This window comes from Lissotriton helveticus, chromosome 5_1 (genome assembly GCF_964261635.1).
Source record: "Lissotriton helveticus chromosome 5_1, aLisHel1.1, whole genome shotgun sequence".
Classification (NCBI taxonomy): domain Eukaryota; kingdom Metazoa; phylum Chordata; class Amphibia; order Caudata; family Salamandridae; genus Lissotriton; species Lissotriton helveticus.
Window position 1 is genome coordinate 501,907,451 of NC_136065.1, and position 19,418 is coordinate 501,926,868.

The 19,418-nt window shown below is 44.4% G+C and overlaps 1 protein-coding gene across 7 annotated transcripts in view; it reads right to left on the bottom strand.

Moving 5' to 3' along the window:
* Positions 1-19,418, bottom strand: part of LOC144754696 (putative oxidoreductase YteT) — a 1,220,731-nt gene that overhangs the window by 1,090,708 nt on the left and 110,605 nt on the right. For 4 of the 7 annotated variants that reach the window (XM_078642823.1, XM_078642828.1, XM_078642824.1 and 1 more), the window contains 2 exons: positions 17,451-17,529; positions 1,405-1,563 (listed from right to left, as the gene is read on the bottom strand). The exons of 1 other annotated variant lie outside the window; for it this stretch is intronic. In XM_078642823.1, coding sequence (XP_078498949.1) covers positions 1,405-1,473 — 69 coding nt within the window. In that variant the 5' untranslated portion in view covers positions 1,474-1,563; positions 17,451-17,529. Of the gene's footprint in view, positions 1-1,404; positions 1,564-1,830; positions 1,964-17,450; positions 17,530-19,418 lie in introns of those variants that run through there. 2 more of the 7 variants (XM_078642826.1, XM_078642827.1) reach the window with 2 other exon arrangements.

Consider the following 19,418-nt stretch of genomic DNA (forward strand, 5'->3'; position numbering starts at 1 on the left):
CATTGACTATGCCAACGCACTTTATGTTGGCATATCAATTAAAACGATTGCAACTGGCGCAAAACCAGGCAGCCAGACTAATCTAACATCAGCCTAAATGGCACCATGTTACGCCACTAATGAAAAGATTACACTGGCTTCCGGTAGGGGTGTGTTACCTTCAAAGCTCTTTATGGCAATAGCCCGGCGTTTATATCCTCTTGGGTTAGGTGTTACGTCCATTCTCTGGATCTCAGGTCTTCCCAACAGAATCTTCTGGTCGTCCCGTCCTTTAAACGCAAGAAACATGGGGGACTAAGATTTGCGGTCTTGGCCCCCACAATTCTGGAATTCTCTCACTCTGGATATTAGATCACTGACCTCCTAAACTCAGTTTACGAAACTTTTAAAGACCTGGCTCTTCCGCCAGGCATATGACTAAACCTTTCATGCAGCCGTATCCCCTGGACTCCAGTGGCATGAAACCGTTTGGTGTACGTGCGCTTTAAAAGTTCATTTAACATAACATAACTTAACATTTTTAGTTCATAAAGACGCTCCACTTAAGGGCAAAACGCTAGCTAGCACGTTCATGCTTTAGCCATTATCTAAAGATTTACTTTTTTATAGCCAAAATGTGAACTCCCTGAGACATCTGTATCAAAGACCACAAACAATTTACAATTGTAGCTAGTACTCATATGTATACCTGCACTCAATACCCGTACTCAAAAGTATTGAACAGGTGGTAAACACTATGAACCCTGCTACGTCAGGACCCAATCGTGTCTATGTGACTGGATAGATACAATGTTCCCAAAATCAGTGTGTACACAGGAATGAGATCACCACTCGACCATTTTGGCCTGAAAGCAGTCCAGAAGGATGAATAATTTCAAATGCCTCCAATTCCAAAACTTCATTTTTCTTTTTATTACTGACAAATTGGACATTCACAGCCGACCTGTTTCGACCCAAAAGAAACTTTCGAAAAGCAATGTGCGATTGGCTTGAAATACAGAAACCTTCAGTAAAATAATCAATATTGATTAATATGTCCATATAGTCTTTGCTAAGGTACAGAAAGTCAACATGTCAACCTCATGTAAATGATCAAAATGATGTCCATTGCTGAATGGCAGCCAGAATATAATCCATGCCGGTGGCTTGAAAGCCTTATTCAATGAACGCCAATTTACAAACAAACCAGGACAACAGTACGGATTATATTCTGGCTACCATATTTCAATGGCAGTCGGGAATTAAAAAGTCTACAAGTTAAAAAGCTCAACTACAAGTCCCAAATGCAATGTGCTAAAAAGCTAAGCCAAGCTGAGGGTGTCACACGAGAAGAGATCATTGGCAGTTCAATATACTTAACTTGACATCGCTTGCCCACCCATTTAGAAGGTGCCATCAAGTTACCTGGCTAGATGACTGATCGTTATGTTTTTTTCTTCTCATAGATTGCAGGGTGCGGTTTAAGAAGTCCATGTCTGCAGCAAGGAAGGTTGGAGGTCAGCTGTGCCGCTCCTGTGTTCACTGGCCGGATCTGCAGAAGCGGTCTCAGGGCAGGGGTTCAGTCTAAAGATTAACAAGACATGCTGTGTCACTTTATACCCTGGAACTTTACCAGCAGACAATCTCACCTCCACGTTAGACCACTGCACGTTTCTAAATGCATGTCTTACTCCCTCCTTTCTCTCTCGTGTAATCATTGCACAACAATAACAATTCGAGCCAAAGGAGCAACAGACTGCGACGTAAGTGAAATCAAATACAACGATCTTTCCTAAACCGAACACGGTACTAAATCCAATAATATACAACACGTTTATAGTTTTTTCATACCCAGTGTGCGGAGATTTTTCTTTTGAACGGTTGAGTGCTTTGTGTTTGCGGCTGTGTATTTTATTTGACAGCTTCTAATATTATTAATTTCGATGACTATTTCAACACGCACCACCCCTCCGGCTTCCACGGCAATGCGCAGAACATGCAGGAAAAGGTTTGCAGTGAGTCAGGGCACATCCTGTCACGTGACTTTACTCGCCCGAAAAGAAACAAGCGCCAACTCTTTGTCAGGACAAGGAACTAGGAATAAGATACACCAACGGAACAACAGCGGGTGCGTTTTTGACACTCCGCGTGTAAGGAAAGATTTTTAAACCAACAGATTGCAAATCAAAGCCTAAATTACGTTTAGGCACACGTATGGATTTTACGAAACAGGTTAAGAGTCTTTAAGTTATTTTTGTAGTTTTTGTTGTTGTTGTTGTTGTTGCAGATTTATATAGCGTGAACTCGACCCGAAGGTACTGGAGTGCTTTACATGAGCACCAGTTACATTACACAATGACACATTAATTTTGTGGCAGGCGCGGGGAGATTAAGTGATTTGCCCAGATTCACAGAATGTTGACCGGACGCTGAGGATCGAAACCGGTTCCCCCATTTCCAGCCGTAAGGCTACATCCTAGGATATTGCATGGTGACTGTATTTTGTTTGTTTTGTTAGCGTTCAAAAACATCTATTATCAGTAACTTATAAAAATGTAAAAGAAAATAGAACGTGAAGCTTGTAAAGCTATGGACTTTGCCCATGGTGAACTGGTCAAGTTTAGCCAAGCGCAAAAGACTTCTTACAGATATTTTTGAAATCGTTAAATACATGGATAATTAGGCATTACAACACAAGAGTACGGCAAACATTGGTGAGGGTATGATTGGATTATGGCACATATGAATGGTGCAGCAAGTGCAGTGGCACTGGCCCCAAAAGTTGTCAGAACTCCTCTAAACACCAAGGGGCAGATTTATGTTAACTGGCGCATCCCCAGGGATGCGCCAGTTAACATGCGTCACGGTGCGCCACTGCTACGCCACCCATGGTGCGCCGCATTTATGATGCAGCGCACCATGGTGCAAGGAAGTGAGGATGCGTGACGCATCTCTTGACGTACGGGCGGCGCATTGCAGGAGTCATGTCGCAAGTGCGACATGACTCCTGCAATGCACAGGAGCCACCTATTCTATGCATTGTGCGTCACCCTTACGCCTGCTTGAAGCAGGCGTAAGGAAGTGACGTAGAAAGTGACTGAGTGAAATCTCATAGATATCACTCAGCCACTTTTAGGAGGCGTTCCTGCGCAGGAACGCCCCCCCCTGCGCAGGAACGCCTCCTTATGGCGCAGGGCTTTCCAACGTGACGCATCTCTTAGATGCGTCACGTTGTAAATAGGGCGCATTGTTTGCGCCGCCGTTGCGTCACATTTAGTGACGCAATTGCGGCTCAAGGCCTTCATAAATCTGCCCCCTAATATTACTATATTTTACAACTAAACACACAGTCAAAAGTGCAGTTATCTGGCAAGCACTGGCATCGTGTTTTCTATAGTGAAGAGATGCAGTGGCACCGGGACCCAAAGCACAAGGAACACCACTAAATGCCTAATGTTGCTATATATATATATATATATATATATATATACACATATATAATAAAGAGAGAGCCCAAACCTTTGAGGCGGGTAATCTCAGGAACCACAGCACCAATCACAACACCCAATACAGTGTTGGAAAGGGCAGTTGCAGCAGAAGGACATAGGCTATGCAGACTCCCACCATATACATTTAAAAGGTAAAAGAACCGTGCCAGCAAAGTAGTCCCTTGTGGGCGTGTCTGCGTTGTGCTGTGGGCGTCTGCTGGGGGCGTGACAAACGCTGGGGGCGTGTGGTACGTTCCGCCCTTCATGTCATGTCTCATATCGTGTGCTAATCCCACCCTGCTCCCTTTAAATACCCCTGCACCCCATAATCATAACCCACCCTTACTCCTTAAAATGCCCAACACCATTAAACACTAACCCATCTTAACCCCATAAATATACCCTGTACCCCCAAACCTATCCCTAAACCCTAAAAATACCTCTGCACCCCAAAACCCAAACCTAGCCCTGAACCCTATAAATACCCCTGTACCTCAAAACCCAAACCTACTCCTGAACCCTAAAAATATCCCTGTACCCCAAAACCCTAACCTAGCCCTGAACCTTAAAAATGCCACTGTACCCCAAAACCACCCCTGAACCCTAAAATACCCCTGTACCCCAAAACCCAAACCTAGCCCTGAACCCTTAAAATACCCCTGTACCCTAAAACCCAAACCTACCCCTGAACCCTAAAAATACCCCTGTACCCCAAAACTAGCCCTGAACCCTAAAAATAACCCTGTACCCCAAAACCCAAACCTACTCCTGAACCCTAAAATAACCCTGTACCCCAAAACCCAAACCTAGCCCGGAACCCTAAAAATACCCCTGTACCCCAAAACCCAAACCTAGCCCTAAACCCTTAAAATACCCCTGTACCACAAAACCCAAACCTACCCCTGAACCCTAAAAATACCCCAAAACCCAAACCTAGCCCATAACCCTTAAAATACCCCTGTACCACAAAACCCAAACCTACCCCTGAACCCTAAAAATACCCCAAAACCCAAACCTAGCCCATAACCCTAAAAATACCCCTGAACCCCATAACCCAAAACTATATCTGAACCCTAAAAATACCCAAACACCCCAAAACATATATCTCAGTACCCCAAAATATATACCCCTATACCCATACTTACCTTATCCAAACATTAAAAAAAACATGCTTTTACCATTTATGCATTTACAACGAATTTCGTTGTAAATGTATGCGTGGTAAAAGCATATAAAATGTAATGCCATGCGTTATAATGGCATTGCGGAGTCATGGTACTTTTGTAATAAAAGTATGCGGGGTGATGGTATGCGGAAAGAAAGCTGCGGAATAATGGGTGTTTACCCTCCCTTGGTAAGTACATTGGTGGCACGGCGGCCCACATCTCCAGCAACATACTCATATTTTTTCACCACCCATTTGAAAAATGCACAGGTCTCTCTCATTGATGGCCAGCACCGACATACACTTTTAGACACACCTCCCGCCACAAGTTCTAGAATTGCGAACTTTAGAGCTGGGGAGCTACGTTAGAATCTCGGAATCAGCTCAACATCCTGTGATTCCAGGCAAATCGCTTTGTCTCCCCGTGCCTACCACAAATGAATGTGTTCTTCTGTAATGTAAATTGTGCTCTTGCCATGTTGTCGAGTTGGCGCTATATAATATTGCAAGGAAAAATAAAGTAGGGAAACTCGAGTTCACACACTACTGAACGCGCACTCTTAAGTGCATCAGCAGTGCACTGTGAATTGGAGCTTTTCACAGGCCTGTCACAGATAAGAAATGCTATCAAAACGAAATCCTACAAAACAATATACTACTGGCCGGCAGCAATTCATACCCGGACAACGTCGGCACGGGCTGCTAGTATATATATATATCCTTCTCAATCCAAATAACTAACGTATCCACCACTCAAATTATTTTCATATTTCACTATACTAATTCACCACTAATACTTTATGGGTTCCGAAGTAGCGTGCTACTCGCCGAAAAAGCGCTTCAACCCCCCATCAGGCGCTATTTAAATGCAAACCTTTTTCCCTCTTCTATCCTTCGCAATCCAAAAAACTGACTAACATATCCACCACTCAAATTACTTTAATATTTCACTATAATAATTCACCACTAATCCTTTATGGGCTCCGGAGTACCACGCTACTCGCCGAAAAAGAGATTTGACGCCTCGTCAGGGGTAGTAAGCTCTATATTCGCACTATATAAAACTTTATAAATAAATGTATTTACAATACAATGTGGCCCTTGAAAGTAAACAGGTTAGATTATCCATGATAGTTGTGCACTTTATAGATTCATCTGAAACCGAGCAGTGCACACTTAAATAATTGTTAAGTGAATTTTGCAACAGAAAAAAATCGATTGCATGAGGAGAGGTACCTGCCTAAGAGCCACGGCCTATATCAAAATACTCTGCTTATTCTGTAAGCACACCTTCAAAAACTGTGCTAACGTTTCCTTGTTCATGTCTTCACACAAAGACAGGCCAGATGTAGGAACAATTCTATTACAGGACCGGAGGCTTCAGATTATGCTTCTCTTGTCTTTACTGCAAAACACAGCAGCCAATGAAAATGCATATTTTCATAATAAACATTATAAACAAACTACATTCCCCATGATGCACACACATAGCCACGCCTCCATAGTCCATAAGAACCCTCTACGTGGTCCCATCATCCTCTTTCTTTGCTGCTCACAGCAAGAGTTAAGTGTTCCATTTTATGTTCCCTCACTCTGCTTTGCATGGGGGATTTTTTTTCTGTGTTTTTTACTATTGACGTTGTTAATAAGTGATTTATGTGGCATTGAGTGCTTTGAATGGCCTTTTGGGGTTTTTTCCCCGTGTTTTCAGTGTTAGGAGCGAGCGCTCCGATTTATTGAAGTTTACAAGCCTGTTTTACGCTGGTGGTGTGGCCCCATAACAGCGGAGTTCCCGCTTTTTCGACGCGACGCGTCATAGCGTGTCTGACATACGGTCCTTGACTGGACAGGGCGGCGGCCGCATACTTACTTCACGGGGCCTTCTTTGTTACCGGCATCAGCGTCTGGGCTTCCCTCATCGCTCTCAGCTTCACGCTTCCGCCGGGTGGCTCTCGGCTGATGCGCGCGCCTCAAACGCGCTCAATTGGGCTCCTTTTGGGCTGGTTTTGGGCGCGTTTGGGCGGCGCGCCTCAGCGCGATTCCCCGGCATTTCTTACACTCGGTTTGCCGCCTTGTTTAAATCCGCCTGTGAAAGGTTGTATAAATATCGGGCAGTTGAGTGCGCACACGCTCGTTATATTTTCATTTTGCCCAGGTCTCTAGCCTCACGATTACAGCTTTGCTGAGGGGGTATTTTAAGAACTTTACTAAATTTCATTAGTGTGCTTGTGGGTTGCCCCTCCTGGTGGCTCAGGTATTGCTGTAACAGCATTCCTTGGTTCTATACTACATATATTCAGTCCACTTCTAATATGGATGAGTGGGTTAAATACCCTGATGAGAATGAAGAGGAGGAGGAGGCTTATGACGGACAGCAGGAGGCTGTTCTAGAGGATAATCTAGTGGAGGCACTGGACGCCTCTGTCCAGTCCTCCGTCAGCAGAGCAATGGAGACCACGGTCCCCCAGACCGTCCAGCAAGCACTGGCAACTGCCTTGCGGCCTATTAGGAAGCAGTTAGAAGGTTTCGCTAAGCGCCATGGTTATGGCAAACGACCCCAAAAGCGTAAGTCAGAGGCTTCAACCTCTAATCAAGCTCCGGCTAATACCAAACAGTGGCCTCACGCCTAAGCGTTATCCACACTGCCCGCTAGTGGGGCACGTGACCACCAGTGGCGGTTTTTGCGTTAGGGCGTCGGGGCTCTGCCCCCGTTACTTTCACCTCCAGGGTCAACCATTAGATAAAGGTTTTCTTTACACTTTTCCATTTTTTTATTTTGAAAAATTTACCCATACCTTTTGTTTTTATTGCTGTGGCCCTGATAAGTCTTCCGTCACAGCAAGTGTTGCTTACGCTGACCCGGGGCATTCCCTAATGCTGCCTGTGGGCGAGCCCTGCTGAGTCTAAAATATTTGCCGGGCTGACGAGCTCACCGACCTGAGGTCTGTGAGGTCATCAGCTCGGCAAAGACATAGCCTCGAGGACCAGTCTCCACCCCCTGATGACGTGTGGGTAAAGTTTGCCCCGGGCGCTTCAGGTTGAAGCCCTGTAGCACCAGGGGCTTCACGTCAGTCAAGGAATGGAGAGGCTGGTCACTCCCACCCTTTCCCAACTCGTCACAGGGGGGTGGTTCCCTCCCTGTGACGAGTTGGGAAAGTGGGATCGAGGCTGCAGGCAGGCCGAAAGCAAAGAATTCGAGTCTGCGCAGGTTTGTCATCAGTATTTCTGAAGACACACTGCGCAGACTCAAGGTGTCTTCTTCCCGCGCTCCTGTTAATTGCAGGACGGTGTGAACGCCATCTGCAGCTCCAGTGTCTGTGCTTAACTGGCTATGGCAGTCAGGAGTTTAGGCACTGCTGGTGTGAGTCAGCATTACCTAGAGGCAGGTTAGACGGTTCGCTGCAGCCCCAAATCGGTCAGTGGGCCTGGGCCAGGCACCAAGTGAAGGTAGGTGCATAAAAAAAGCTAAGTTGTTAACGCATTTGCAAATAAAATACATAATCACATTATCACAGTCAAGTAACAAAGCATAATGCTCTGACAGTAACACCGTAGTGTTAAATCAAACTCCGGACTCAGCCTCAGCAGTACCACCAGCAGCAGCGAATTTAGTTCTTATTTTTAAAGTTTTCAGCACTGTTGTATGAAGTACTGACTCATCTGCTTGGGGGAGAAGGGGAGGCGAGGGGTATCACAGGGCAGATATCAGAGTTTATCACTGGGCCATAAAACAGCCATAGTGATAGCGCGTTCCAATGGGAAGTCTCCCCACAGCATACAAGAGGAAGTAAAGCAAATTGTCGACTTTCTCAAAATGTTTAATGTTCATGTGGCTAAATAGTTGTGCTCTATAAATTGCTGCTGCTGGCACTGGCTTTCTTTTATAATACAAAATATCTTTGCATTAATGAGTAAAAGCATGATCATCTTTTTTAAAATAATTTTTGGAAAACTAATTAGGCAAGAAAACATCGAATCCAATGAATGTGTTGTGAGTGTGTGATGTTTGTAAAATCTGGGCACATCAATTTTCGTTTATTTGTGCTTGGGCACTGTCACTGTTAATCATGTTAGTGACATAAACAGACTGAAAAAAGTGCAGGAGTGCCCTGCGGCTTTTGTGTGGACTCTGGAGTGTATTGGTGTAACTGCCAGCATTATGCTGTTGCTAGGTACATAAACCAGACCTTAACTTGCTCCAGGTCTGTGGAAGAAATTGAGCTCGTGCTGTGCGGAAGGGGGGTGGGGGAGGAAGATAACACTTGTTAGTGGTCATAAATCAGCAGCAATGATTACGTGTGCCAGTCTGCAGTCCTGGCCTCAGCATTTGTTAATTAGATTTTACTTCTAATGTGTTCCTGATCATACATATTTTGTTGCACTTTTCTGAACTTCTTCAAGTTCAGCCATGGCCTGCATGATGTTTTTAAAAGATCTGTCAACGATGTACTGGAAACTGCTTTACTTTGTTTGAAAATCTTTGTTCATCAAAAGATTGAACATCTTTGAGAGATGTTTTAACTTTCTGTGATTTGACAGCATTGCTTGAAACCGTATTCTGTCTGTTTAATTAAAAATTCAAGTCTGTTCATTTTGGAAAACTTGTTAAACAGCTGCTTTTTTGGGTGAAATCATCCAATCCAATGAATGACTATGAAGAGTGTGTGATCTTCATGTAATCTTGCCAACATCGATTTTTGTATATTTATATTTGGTCAATGTTGATCAAGTTAACGTATGAACAGACAGAAGTGCACAACAAGTGCTGTGTGGCCTTTGTGTAGAGGGTTCTGGTATCACTTAAAGCATGTTGCTGTGCACATAAAGCAGAGCCCAGACTTTGCCTCAGCAGTAAATGACTTGGCTTGGTGCATGAAATATTTCTTTTCAGCTTTGTGGGGGCAAGGCTGGATCCAGAAGAGGGGCAATTAGGGATGCTAGGATTGTTTGCAGCATCAACCCAAGAATGCAATTACTCTGGAGGGGGTGACTCTTGGACCACATTTTGCTGTTTAGTTAAATAAGATGCTCATCCCTCACAATGAATCACTGTCTACTACCCATTGGTCAGTCAGATCCTTGAAACAGGTGGGGTAACTGGCATCCAAGTTTGAGGTATCTCCCACTGAGAAACCTATCACGAAACGTCTTGCCCGCTGCACACATTCCTTAAGAAGAAAGTCTGGCTTACATACAAAGCCAGGAAATATCCAAGGTGCTATTGCTTTTTGTTCCTTTTATTTTAAAGTTTGCTGGAAAATGCATCATTTTATCTCATTGTTTGTTAAAAAAATTTTTTCATGGGAAATGGTGACCGGCCTCCCAAAAATTATGTATCCCGTTAAAGTGAACCCCGATGCTACACCCTACACACTTCCCAGCCTCACCACTTTCAAATGTCACCAGCCGCCACTGGTGACCACTCTTACATGAAGGGTAAGGCCAAGGCTAAACTGACGGCTTATACCGACACGGATACCACCACCACGGGTACAGACACAGGTACTGATACCGACACCTCGGAGGAACCTCCCCCTCCAAAGAAGGCGAAGACGGCACCTCCCTTGGCCGCGGCGGCCCCCTCAACTCCCTTTACTTTCGATCCTTCTGACATCATGCACCCACGATCTTCTGACTAGACACCGCCTTTGGCGGTTGCTGATTACTTGCATGAGAATCTGCGCAAAGCATTTTCTCGGGAGGTGCGCAATCGACTGCGTTCCGAATGTCCACGTCCCGATCTGCCGGACAAGGTGGCCGAGACGCCTGACATAGACGCAAGCCTGTTAACTTTCCTGAAGAAATTCTCAAAAGATCCTAAACGGGGCCTTGACCGCGCTTGGCGCGGCTGCCAAGATAAGACGCTGGATGTGGTCGGCCCTTTGGCAAAGATCTTAGAGATGGCACTGGCAGCCAAAGAGGGCAATGCTTCAATAGTCCTGGACATCCTAGCGGGCTGGACCATTTGCCTCATTGGCAACGCCAATTGTGCGATTTCCGCAGAGCGCAGGAAATCTTTACTCATGAGGATGGACAGTAACCTCATTGAGCTAGCGGATGCAGAACCTGGGCCCTTGGCTAACGGACAGCTCTTTGGGGAGCGTTTTGTAAAAGACTTCTCAAAATATGTGGGCACGTTTACATCATTGGACAAGGCACAAACTGGAATAAAGAGGGTCTTCAACCAGGGTGTTTTTAATCGGGCCGGACGAGGTAGGGGCCGCTCGTCAGGCCGAGGTTTCCAACAAGGCTCCCAGAGAGGCAACTTTGGTCGGGGCCGAGGGGACTGGGACTCCACTCGTGGAGGTACCTTTTATCCCTCGCGTCGAGGATTCACCAAGAGAAGATTCCAGTCCGGAAACAACAGGGCACATTTTAAGGCCCAGCAGTCCACAGGTGAGTGTCTTCGATCATTCTCATCTTCCTTTGGGGGGTCGAACTCAGCACTGTCTACCACAGTGGCAGCTGTTGACGCAGGACGCGTGGGTGTTGCAAACAGTCATGGGTTTTCGCTTAGAGTTCTATTCTCTTCCTTTTTAAACCGCTCCCCCCACGAGTTTCCATTTTTCCCTTCAAGATCGCACGTTTATAGACGAAGAAATTGCAGGGTTGCTGCAGAAACGCGCGATAGCACAGTGCGACAGGTGTCCTCACAGCTTCTGCAGCAACATTTTTCTTGTACAAAAGAAGGGGGGTGGGAACAGGCTTGTTCTAAACCTCAAAGAGTTCAATCAATTTCTCAATTACAATCATTTCAAGATGGAAGGGATTCATCTCTTAGCAGATTTACTTCAGAGAGACGACTGGATGGTCAGGTTGGACCTGAAGGACGCCTACCTATCCGTTCCAATTTTCAAACCGCATTGTCGCTTCCTCCAGTTCAGGTGGGACGACCGATGGTACGAATATTTGGCCCTGCCTTTCGGGCTTTCGTCAGCTCCTTGGTGTTTCACCAAGGTGATGAAACCAGTAGTCGCTCACCTTCGAGAGCGAGGGGTGAGACTGATAATATACTTGGAAGATATTCTGATCATGGCACAGGACCAGGTCACCCTCCTACAGCATCTGCACCTCACGACTACGCTGCTCCAGAGCTTAGGGTTTGTGATCAACCTGGCAAAGTCAGTGATTCACCCAACGCAGGTCATAGACTTCCTCGGGTTCACAATAGACTCCAGGTCAGCTCAGTTGTGTCTTCCCAAGGCGAAATTGAGAGATTTGAAGAAAGAGATTCTGTTCCTCATGGGCAAACAGACGGTATCGCTCCGGGCCATTGCCAGAGTAATAGGGATCTTGGCCTCATCGATTCAGGCCATATTTCCGGGCCCCCTCCATTACAGGGCCCTCCAGCGCTTGAAGATCAGGTACATTCAGAAAGGTTTGTCGTACGCAGATGTCATCCCTCTATCGCATGAGGTGAGGACGGAGCTACAGTGGTGGCTAAGTCACATTAATGCCTGGAATGGCAAGGCAATCTTCGGTTCCCAACCAGAGGTGGTAATAGAATCCGACGCCAGCCACTGGAGCGCGCGCTGCGGCAACATCTCTACAGGCGGAAGATGGTCTCCGCAGGAATTGTCTCTCCACATAAATTGCTTAGAGTTGCTCGCAGGGTCGTTCGCCATCCGAACGTTGTCCCCGAAGCAGACCTCATGTTGCATCCTCCTGCGCATGGACAATGTGTTCGCAGTGAGGTATATCAACAAGTTGGGCGGAACGAGATCATCTCTTTTTGTCGAGATAGCCAAAGACTTTTGGCACTACTGCCTCAAGCATCAGATCTCGGTGATTGCGGAGTACATCCCGGGCCAGTCCAATCAGGTGGCGGATTGGAATTCCAGACACCTCAGCGACTGGATGTTGCTGCCGGAGATATTTCAAGGGCTTCAGCGGATATGGGGTCCGTTTCGGATGGATCTCTTCGCCTCCAGACTCACTTGTCAGCTACCCCGGTTCTTCAGCTGGAGGCCGGATCCAATGGCTCAGGCGACCGATGCCTTCCTACAGGAGTGGTCGGGCGCAGTTCATTATGAGTTTCCCCCGTTTTTACTGATCCCCAGAGTAATATCACAGGTGATCAGACAGCAGGCGGAGATTGTCCTGGTGACGCCATGGTGGATATCCCAACCGTGGTTTCCAATGTTACTTCAGTGGAGCTGCGATCTCCCCAGGTTGCTTCCCGAGTCGACCTCGTTATTGCTGGGCCCTCATCAGGAGCGCCCTCCGATGGTACTAGAGGGACGACTCACTCTTTCAGGGAACAATGGCACATGCCAGGAGTTTCGGACAAGGCTTCAGAATTCCTCAAGCAAGCCTGGGCTCCTTCCACCAGGAAGCGTTATTCCTCAGCCTGGAAGAACTGGATGGATTGGTGTGTGGAAAGACACTTGGGTCCCGTGGGGTCTGAGCTTTCCCAGGTGTTAAACTTCCTGTCGGATAAAGCGGCAGAAGGACTGGCTTATCGTTCAGTCAACAATTTCCGATCGGCCATTTCGGACGGACATGCGCTGGTAGATGGTAAACCAGTGGGCATGCATCCGTTAGTGTGCAAACTGTTAAAAGGAATTAGGGTTGCTAATCCTCCTAAACCCAAGTATTCGGGTCTTTGGGACGTGTCCTTAGTTCTTTCCTTGTTCAATAATTGGCCGAACAATAATGTACTTTCCAGGAAACATCTTTCGGCAAAATTGGCTATGTTGTTGTGTCTGTCAGCGTGCAGGCGTTCCTCGGACGTGAGAGCACTCGACGTTACAGGTAGAGTGTTTACCCCGGAAGGGGTTTCTTTCACTATTACACGACGTACCAAGACAATGTCTCATCAGATTGACTATAATGCTTTTCCAGATAATGACAAACTATGTGTGGTGAATTGTTTAAAGGCATATGAAGAGAGTACAAAGGCATTGAGACCACAAAATTGCTCCCAATTATTGATTGCATTGCAAAAACCGTACAGACCTGTGGCGGCTGCCACCATTGCTAGATGGCTCAGATTCATAATGCAGGAAGCTGGTGTTGATCTACAGATTTTTGGTGCACATTCTGTTAGAGGCGCTATGGCCTCGAAATCATATATGTTGGGTTCTACCATTCAGGACATTATGCGTTGTGCAGATTGGTCCTCTGAGTCAACTTTTAAAACGTTTTATTATAAGCCGGTGGGAGATATTACTTCTGTGGTATTTGGACAGTGTTAAACTAGCATAATCTGAAGCCTCCGGTCCTGTAATAGAATCAAAAATTTGCTAGCATTCGCGCCAAGAATTTTCAATTCTATTAAGGACACGGAGGCGAGGATTATCCCACCCGGCTTTGTTAACTGTAAAAAAGCTTACCCGCTCATGTTTACTGTTATGACAAGCTGGTTTATACTGGGATTACGGTTGTTTTATTTAATTTGTTTCAGGTTCAGACAAGAAGTCTGACTAAGAGAAGATGGATGGTACTAGTCTATGCCTGAAGAATGTTTGTTCTTCCACGTTGGAGGAGTTATGGACTTATTCATGTTATCTTTGGGACTTGCGTTCTCTACAAAGAAAGAGGATGATGGGACCGCGCAGAGGGTTCTTATGGACTATGGAGGCGTGGCTATGTAGTTTGTTTATAATGTTTATTATGAAAATATGCATTTTCATTGGCTGCTGGGTTTTGCAGTAAAGACAAGAGAAGCATAATCCTCGCCTCCGTGTCCTTAATAGAATTGAAAATTCTTGGCGCGAATGCTAGCAAATTTTTGACTCCTTAGCTGAACACTGGTCCTCACCTTGAATCACAGGTACCATGAACGCATAAATAGGGGATACATCCTAACCAAAAAGGTTCCCTGAATTTGTATGTTCTCATTTATAGTAATTATTTCCCAGGTTACAAGAGCTTGCAGCCACAAAACACAAACATTTCGAGTTTTCACGTCCAAAAGTTTAAATTCTTTTTGAGGCTCCCAGGTGACTATTAGGCTTTAAATACTTTTACTTATTTCTGAACAGCAGCTCCACACCACCATCAGTACACAAAATACATTTGCTTACTTTCTGTTTGCTGGCTTTATTTGTCTTCGGCTGTCTAGCTTGAGTTCCTCTCAATAAAACCAAAGGAGAAAAGGAGGATGGGTTAGGTCCCACGTCTGCCTCTAGTACAACATCCAAAACACCGTGACATGGTAACCGGGAGCATTTAAATATTTTTTAACTGCTTCTCTGAAGATTCTATCTCCCTAGTACTACTTTCCTACTCTAAATCCTGGCAACTCCAAGAATTGGTCGAGGTGGACTCGCTCACATAATATGACAAGCTTTATCATAGGCAACCTTGTCCCACCCTCGTTAGATGGTACTGGCAGGGCAGACTCAACCTCAAGTTGGAGTGTCTTGAGGGAGTTCTTAGAAATATTTTTTTTCTGGAGAGTTATCTGGGATCTAGTTGATGTTGTTAAAACGACCTTAGAGTTTCCAGTCCATGGTACTGGGTAGAAAGCTCCAAATTACTTACTTCGTCAAGGAGAAGCGCTCATAGCATTCCTACCTTCCCCGTCAAACAGCCGTCTGACAGAACGGTATGCTGCAAGTGTCTGTGTTTTTAATGAGTTGTAAAGCCGTCGCAATGAAGGGTGTGTCAAGGCTCACCTGTGAGTGGTTTGACACGCTTTTTCCAGCCTTTTACCTGAGAGTAGTCGGTCAATGCCGCTGTACACTTCCCCTCCATTGGTTGAGCTGGGGATGTTGGTATCAATGTGCGCCCCATCCTTGGTGTAAGGGTGTGTTGATGCTCCAGCAGCCATGCATGGCTTCCAGAGGCTCTGAGTTCTGGCCCTGGTGGGGTGGCCTCTAAGGGAGGGGGCCGGGAAGCTTTTATGAAAAGGGCATTCACGATCCAGAAATATAGAAAGGGCAAATAATACCTTGATACTGCCCTTTACAGCCTAGTTATATATATATATAGGTTTTTAATGGAGTATATGTAATTTACATATCCCTCAGTGTGACAATAGGAGATGTCCAGCGAGAACAAACCATGAGGCAAAGTGACTCTAGGCACTAGGTAAAGTAAAAATCTTCATATTTGATAGTAATTTTATGTATACCTAGAGTACCACCTAATAAAGGATACTTTGTGGTTTACTCGAAGGTATTTTTAACAGCATCAATTGGTTCCCAGATAGCTATACAGAAAAAAAGAATTTCTAAGAACTCCCTTAGGACAGTCCAACTTGAGGTGTAGGCCACACTGTAGCTTGAGTTCCTCCTTCCCGTGAGCAAACCTTATTTACTGTATACGTCCGAGTACTTGCTTTCTCTAAACAGGCCTTTCAATTCTTTTCTTATTTTGTCACATTTGCTGTGCATTCAAAGACAGAGGTCATATGTCAGGCTCTATATTTCAGGCAGTCTGGTGTTTACTTTTCTTTCCCTGACTTAAGAGTGAAAACATTTATGTGACAATCTATCCTGCTGATTACCAAGGTGTGATTCAAGCTGTATGATGTTCTTTTTTTAGCACACAACAAAGACTACATCAAAATTAGGAAAGTAGAAATCAAGCAAATTTTTTGTAATTCTGAGATGTGTTAGAAACAAATATTTTTTAATACGATCAAAACATAAATAAATTGTTATGACATTGCCACACATTCTCGTTTGTGCGCAGTAAAACTCTATGTATGTGCAAACGTAATGGTCATTTCAATTGGAGGTGTGTTGTCTGTAATGCAGTGCCCTACCACACCATGCATACTGAACACTACGCCACTCCAATTTACACTGCTCCACTCAACAACACTCTACATCATTCCACTCTACTCCATTCTGTGCCCTTCTACTCTACACCATGCCACAACATTCTACAATACGATACTCCACTCAATTTTACACCCCTTCACTCTAAGGCACTCCACAACACGTCACGTCACTCCATGCCTCTCCTCTCTACACCCCCTCACTGTAAGCCCCTCTTACTCCACCCTTTTTTGTGGTTATATTTTTATTGGCATTTATAGTAAGATAAACAAAACATTGCAAGAATTAACCCACTACCTCCCCCCAAAGTCCAGTTCCCATCACATCATGTATCACTACATTTCCATTGTAGCCTCCACACTCACTACACATGCTGGCTCACAAAGTACATTTCAAATCTGCAACTCTATACCCTTCCATTTCAGAGGATATTTGTACTGCTTCTACGCGCTGGCTTCCCCGGATTCTTCAACCATATCAGGATTTTTTAGGCAATCTAATAAATGATCCCATGCTCCAACCTTATCTATTGATTCTCTTCCTTTACTATTGTTTTCAGTGTTTTTTAAAGATTTATATATCGCGAACTCGACCCGAAGGTATCAGAGCACTTTACATGAGCACCAGTTACATTACAGATATACACATTTATTTTCTTAGGTATGGTGTGATTAAGTGATTTGCCCAGAATCACATGATGTTGAGCGTCCCTGCCGAGACTCGAACCCGGCTCCCCAGCACCGAGGTCGACCGCCATAGCCGTTAGGCCATATTCTCTCCTCACTTCACTATGCAACACTGCACTTTCATTGCCCGCCCACAGACTCAACTCCTCCTTCCATTTCACTACCCTAGGGGGGCCTAGTCGCCTTCCAATTCATGGTTATCTCCTGTCAAGTAACAGGGCCAAGTCAATAAACCCTGTTGTGTTTTTGCCCATAGTAGGTCTTGAAAATCCCCCTAAAAGACTGACCACGGGTGCACACTCACTAGTTCTCTGCGTCACCTTATTAATATAGGACACAACCTTCCTCCAGCATCCCACCAATGATAGACATGCCCACACCATTTGTATGATTTCCATACCTTGATCACTGCATCCAGGGCACCTCACGGTTGAGTCCTGATAAATCCAAGCTACTTTCCCCGGAGCCAGATATGCCCTCTGTAAGTTAAAAAAAGGAAATTAATTTAAATCTCGCATTCCTAGAGACGGTATTTGAACTTTTCTCTAAGACCTACAAGGGGTGTTCCTATATCATTCTGTAATGCTTGATAAAGACATGTCACCACCTCGATGCGGCCCGACGTAGTGCACAGTACTTGAACAGGCACTGTGTGAGCATTTGAGGCTCCTCTAAACCCATACCCCAGTGGAGGTGTACCATGGTTATTCACGGCCTATGACACCAACAAAAATTAGCAGTGAGTCGAAACGACCAATCAAATTATGTACCCAACAGACAAGAACAAAGTAACAAGCATTTACAATGCAATGGTTTTGCCTTTGTTAAAGTTTGAGCTGTTGGCAAAGCTCTTGACCTTTTTTTTTTAACATAACTAAATGGCATTGTTATTTGCAATGGCACTAGCTTTATCTTTTGCAAATGACACCCACAAACACCTACAGAGAGCCCCCAACACACACCCACACTGCGCCCTTCCCACACACACTGCGAGCACCACCACACTGTGAGCCCCCCCACACACACTTTGAGCTCCCTCCACAGACTGTGAGCCTCTTCTATAAACTGCGAGTCACCTCCTACAAAGCCCCCTCCACACTTAGAGCCACCCCGCTCACACACAGAAAGCTGTCCCCTTGTTTGGCAATGTATAGTAAGCCCTTAGAGTTCTATAAATCTTTGGAGAGTTATTTTCAACTTTTTATTATGAAGAATATATTTGTTTGTAACTATACAATGGTGTACAATATATCTTATTGAAGCCACTCTTAGATGGACGCAGGCAGATGCTTAGAAATTTTCTGAAACACCATATACAAGGAGGTCAAGGTCTTAGAATGTGAGTGCATGTATTGTTGTAAAACATTAATAAGGTACCTTCTGAAGAATATGAAGATTGATGTATTAAAAGTTGCATGGATGAATGGATGTGTGAAAATGTGGGTGGATTATTGATTGTTGGATGGATTGAAATGTGGATGTTGAAAGGATGGATGTATGGATGGAAGGATGAAAGGGTGGAGGGATGCAGGATGCATTGTTGAAAGTGTGGATGAATAGATGCATGGAAGGATGAAAGTGTGGATGGAAGAAGGATGGAAGAAAGCGTGGATGTATGGATGGATAAAATGTTGCATAGATAAATGATGTATGGATGTGTGAAAATGTGGTAGGATGAATGGTGTATCGTATTCACAATTTTTATCTTGTGAGTATTATTACTGGAGTAGCACTTCTAATGAACGTAGGATATTTTTTTACCATTGTTTCTGAAGGTATAAGACAGATGAATTTGCAACAGAACATAGAATGAGTGCATGTGGTATAGCTTCTTTAAAAAAAAAAGTATTGCACAGTAACATAATTTAGGCATTTTGATCAATTTGCTATAGAACATAGAATGAGTGCATTTGTTGTATTTTTTTTAAACTAAATTTGCACAGTAACATATTTATGTTTTTTGTAAATAATAATGCAAAGACAAGATAAGGTTTAAATTTTTTATTTAAGTAAATATATTTATTATTATTGTATGTAAGCAAATTAAACTTTACAGAAAATACTTTTACATTTTTTATGAAACGTAATTTAATTGTTTTTTTTACTTCCATTTACAGTAAAGTGTTGTGTCCTTTTTTTCAACTTATGAAAATATATCTTGTACAAGCCACTTTTAGATGGATGCAGGCAGCTGCTTCGAAACTTCTTTAAACATATACAATGATGTGAAGGTCTTAGAATGCGATTGCATGTATTGTTGTAAAACATCAATAAGGCACTTGAGGATGCCACACAGAACCATGCATAGGCACAATATTACACAGTGACTTTACTAGTTTGAAAAACCCCATAAGTTCTGAAGAATCTG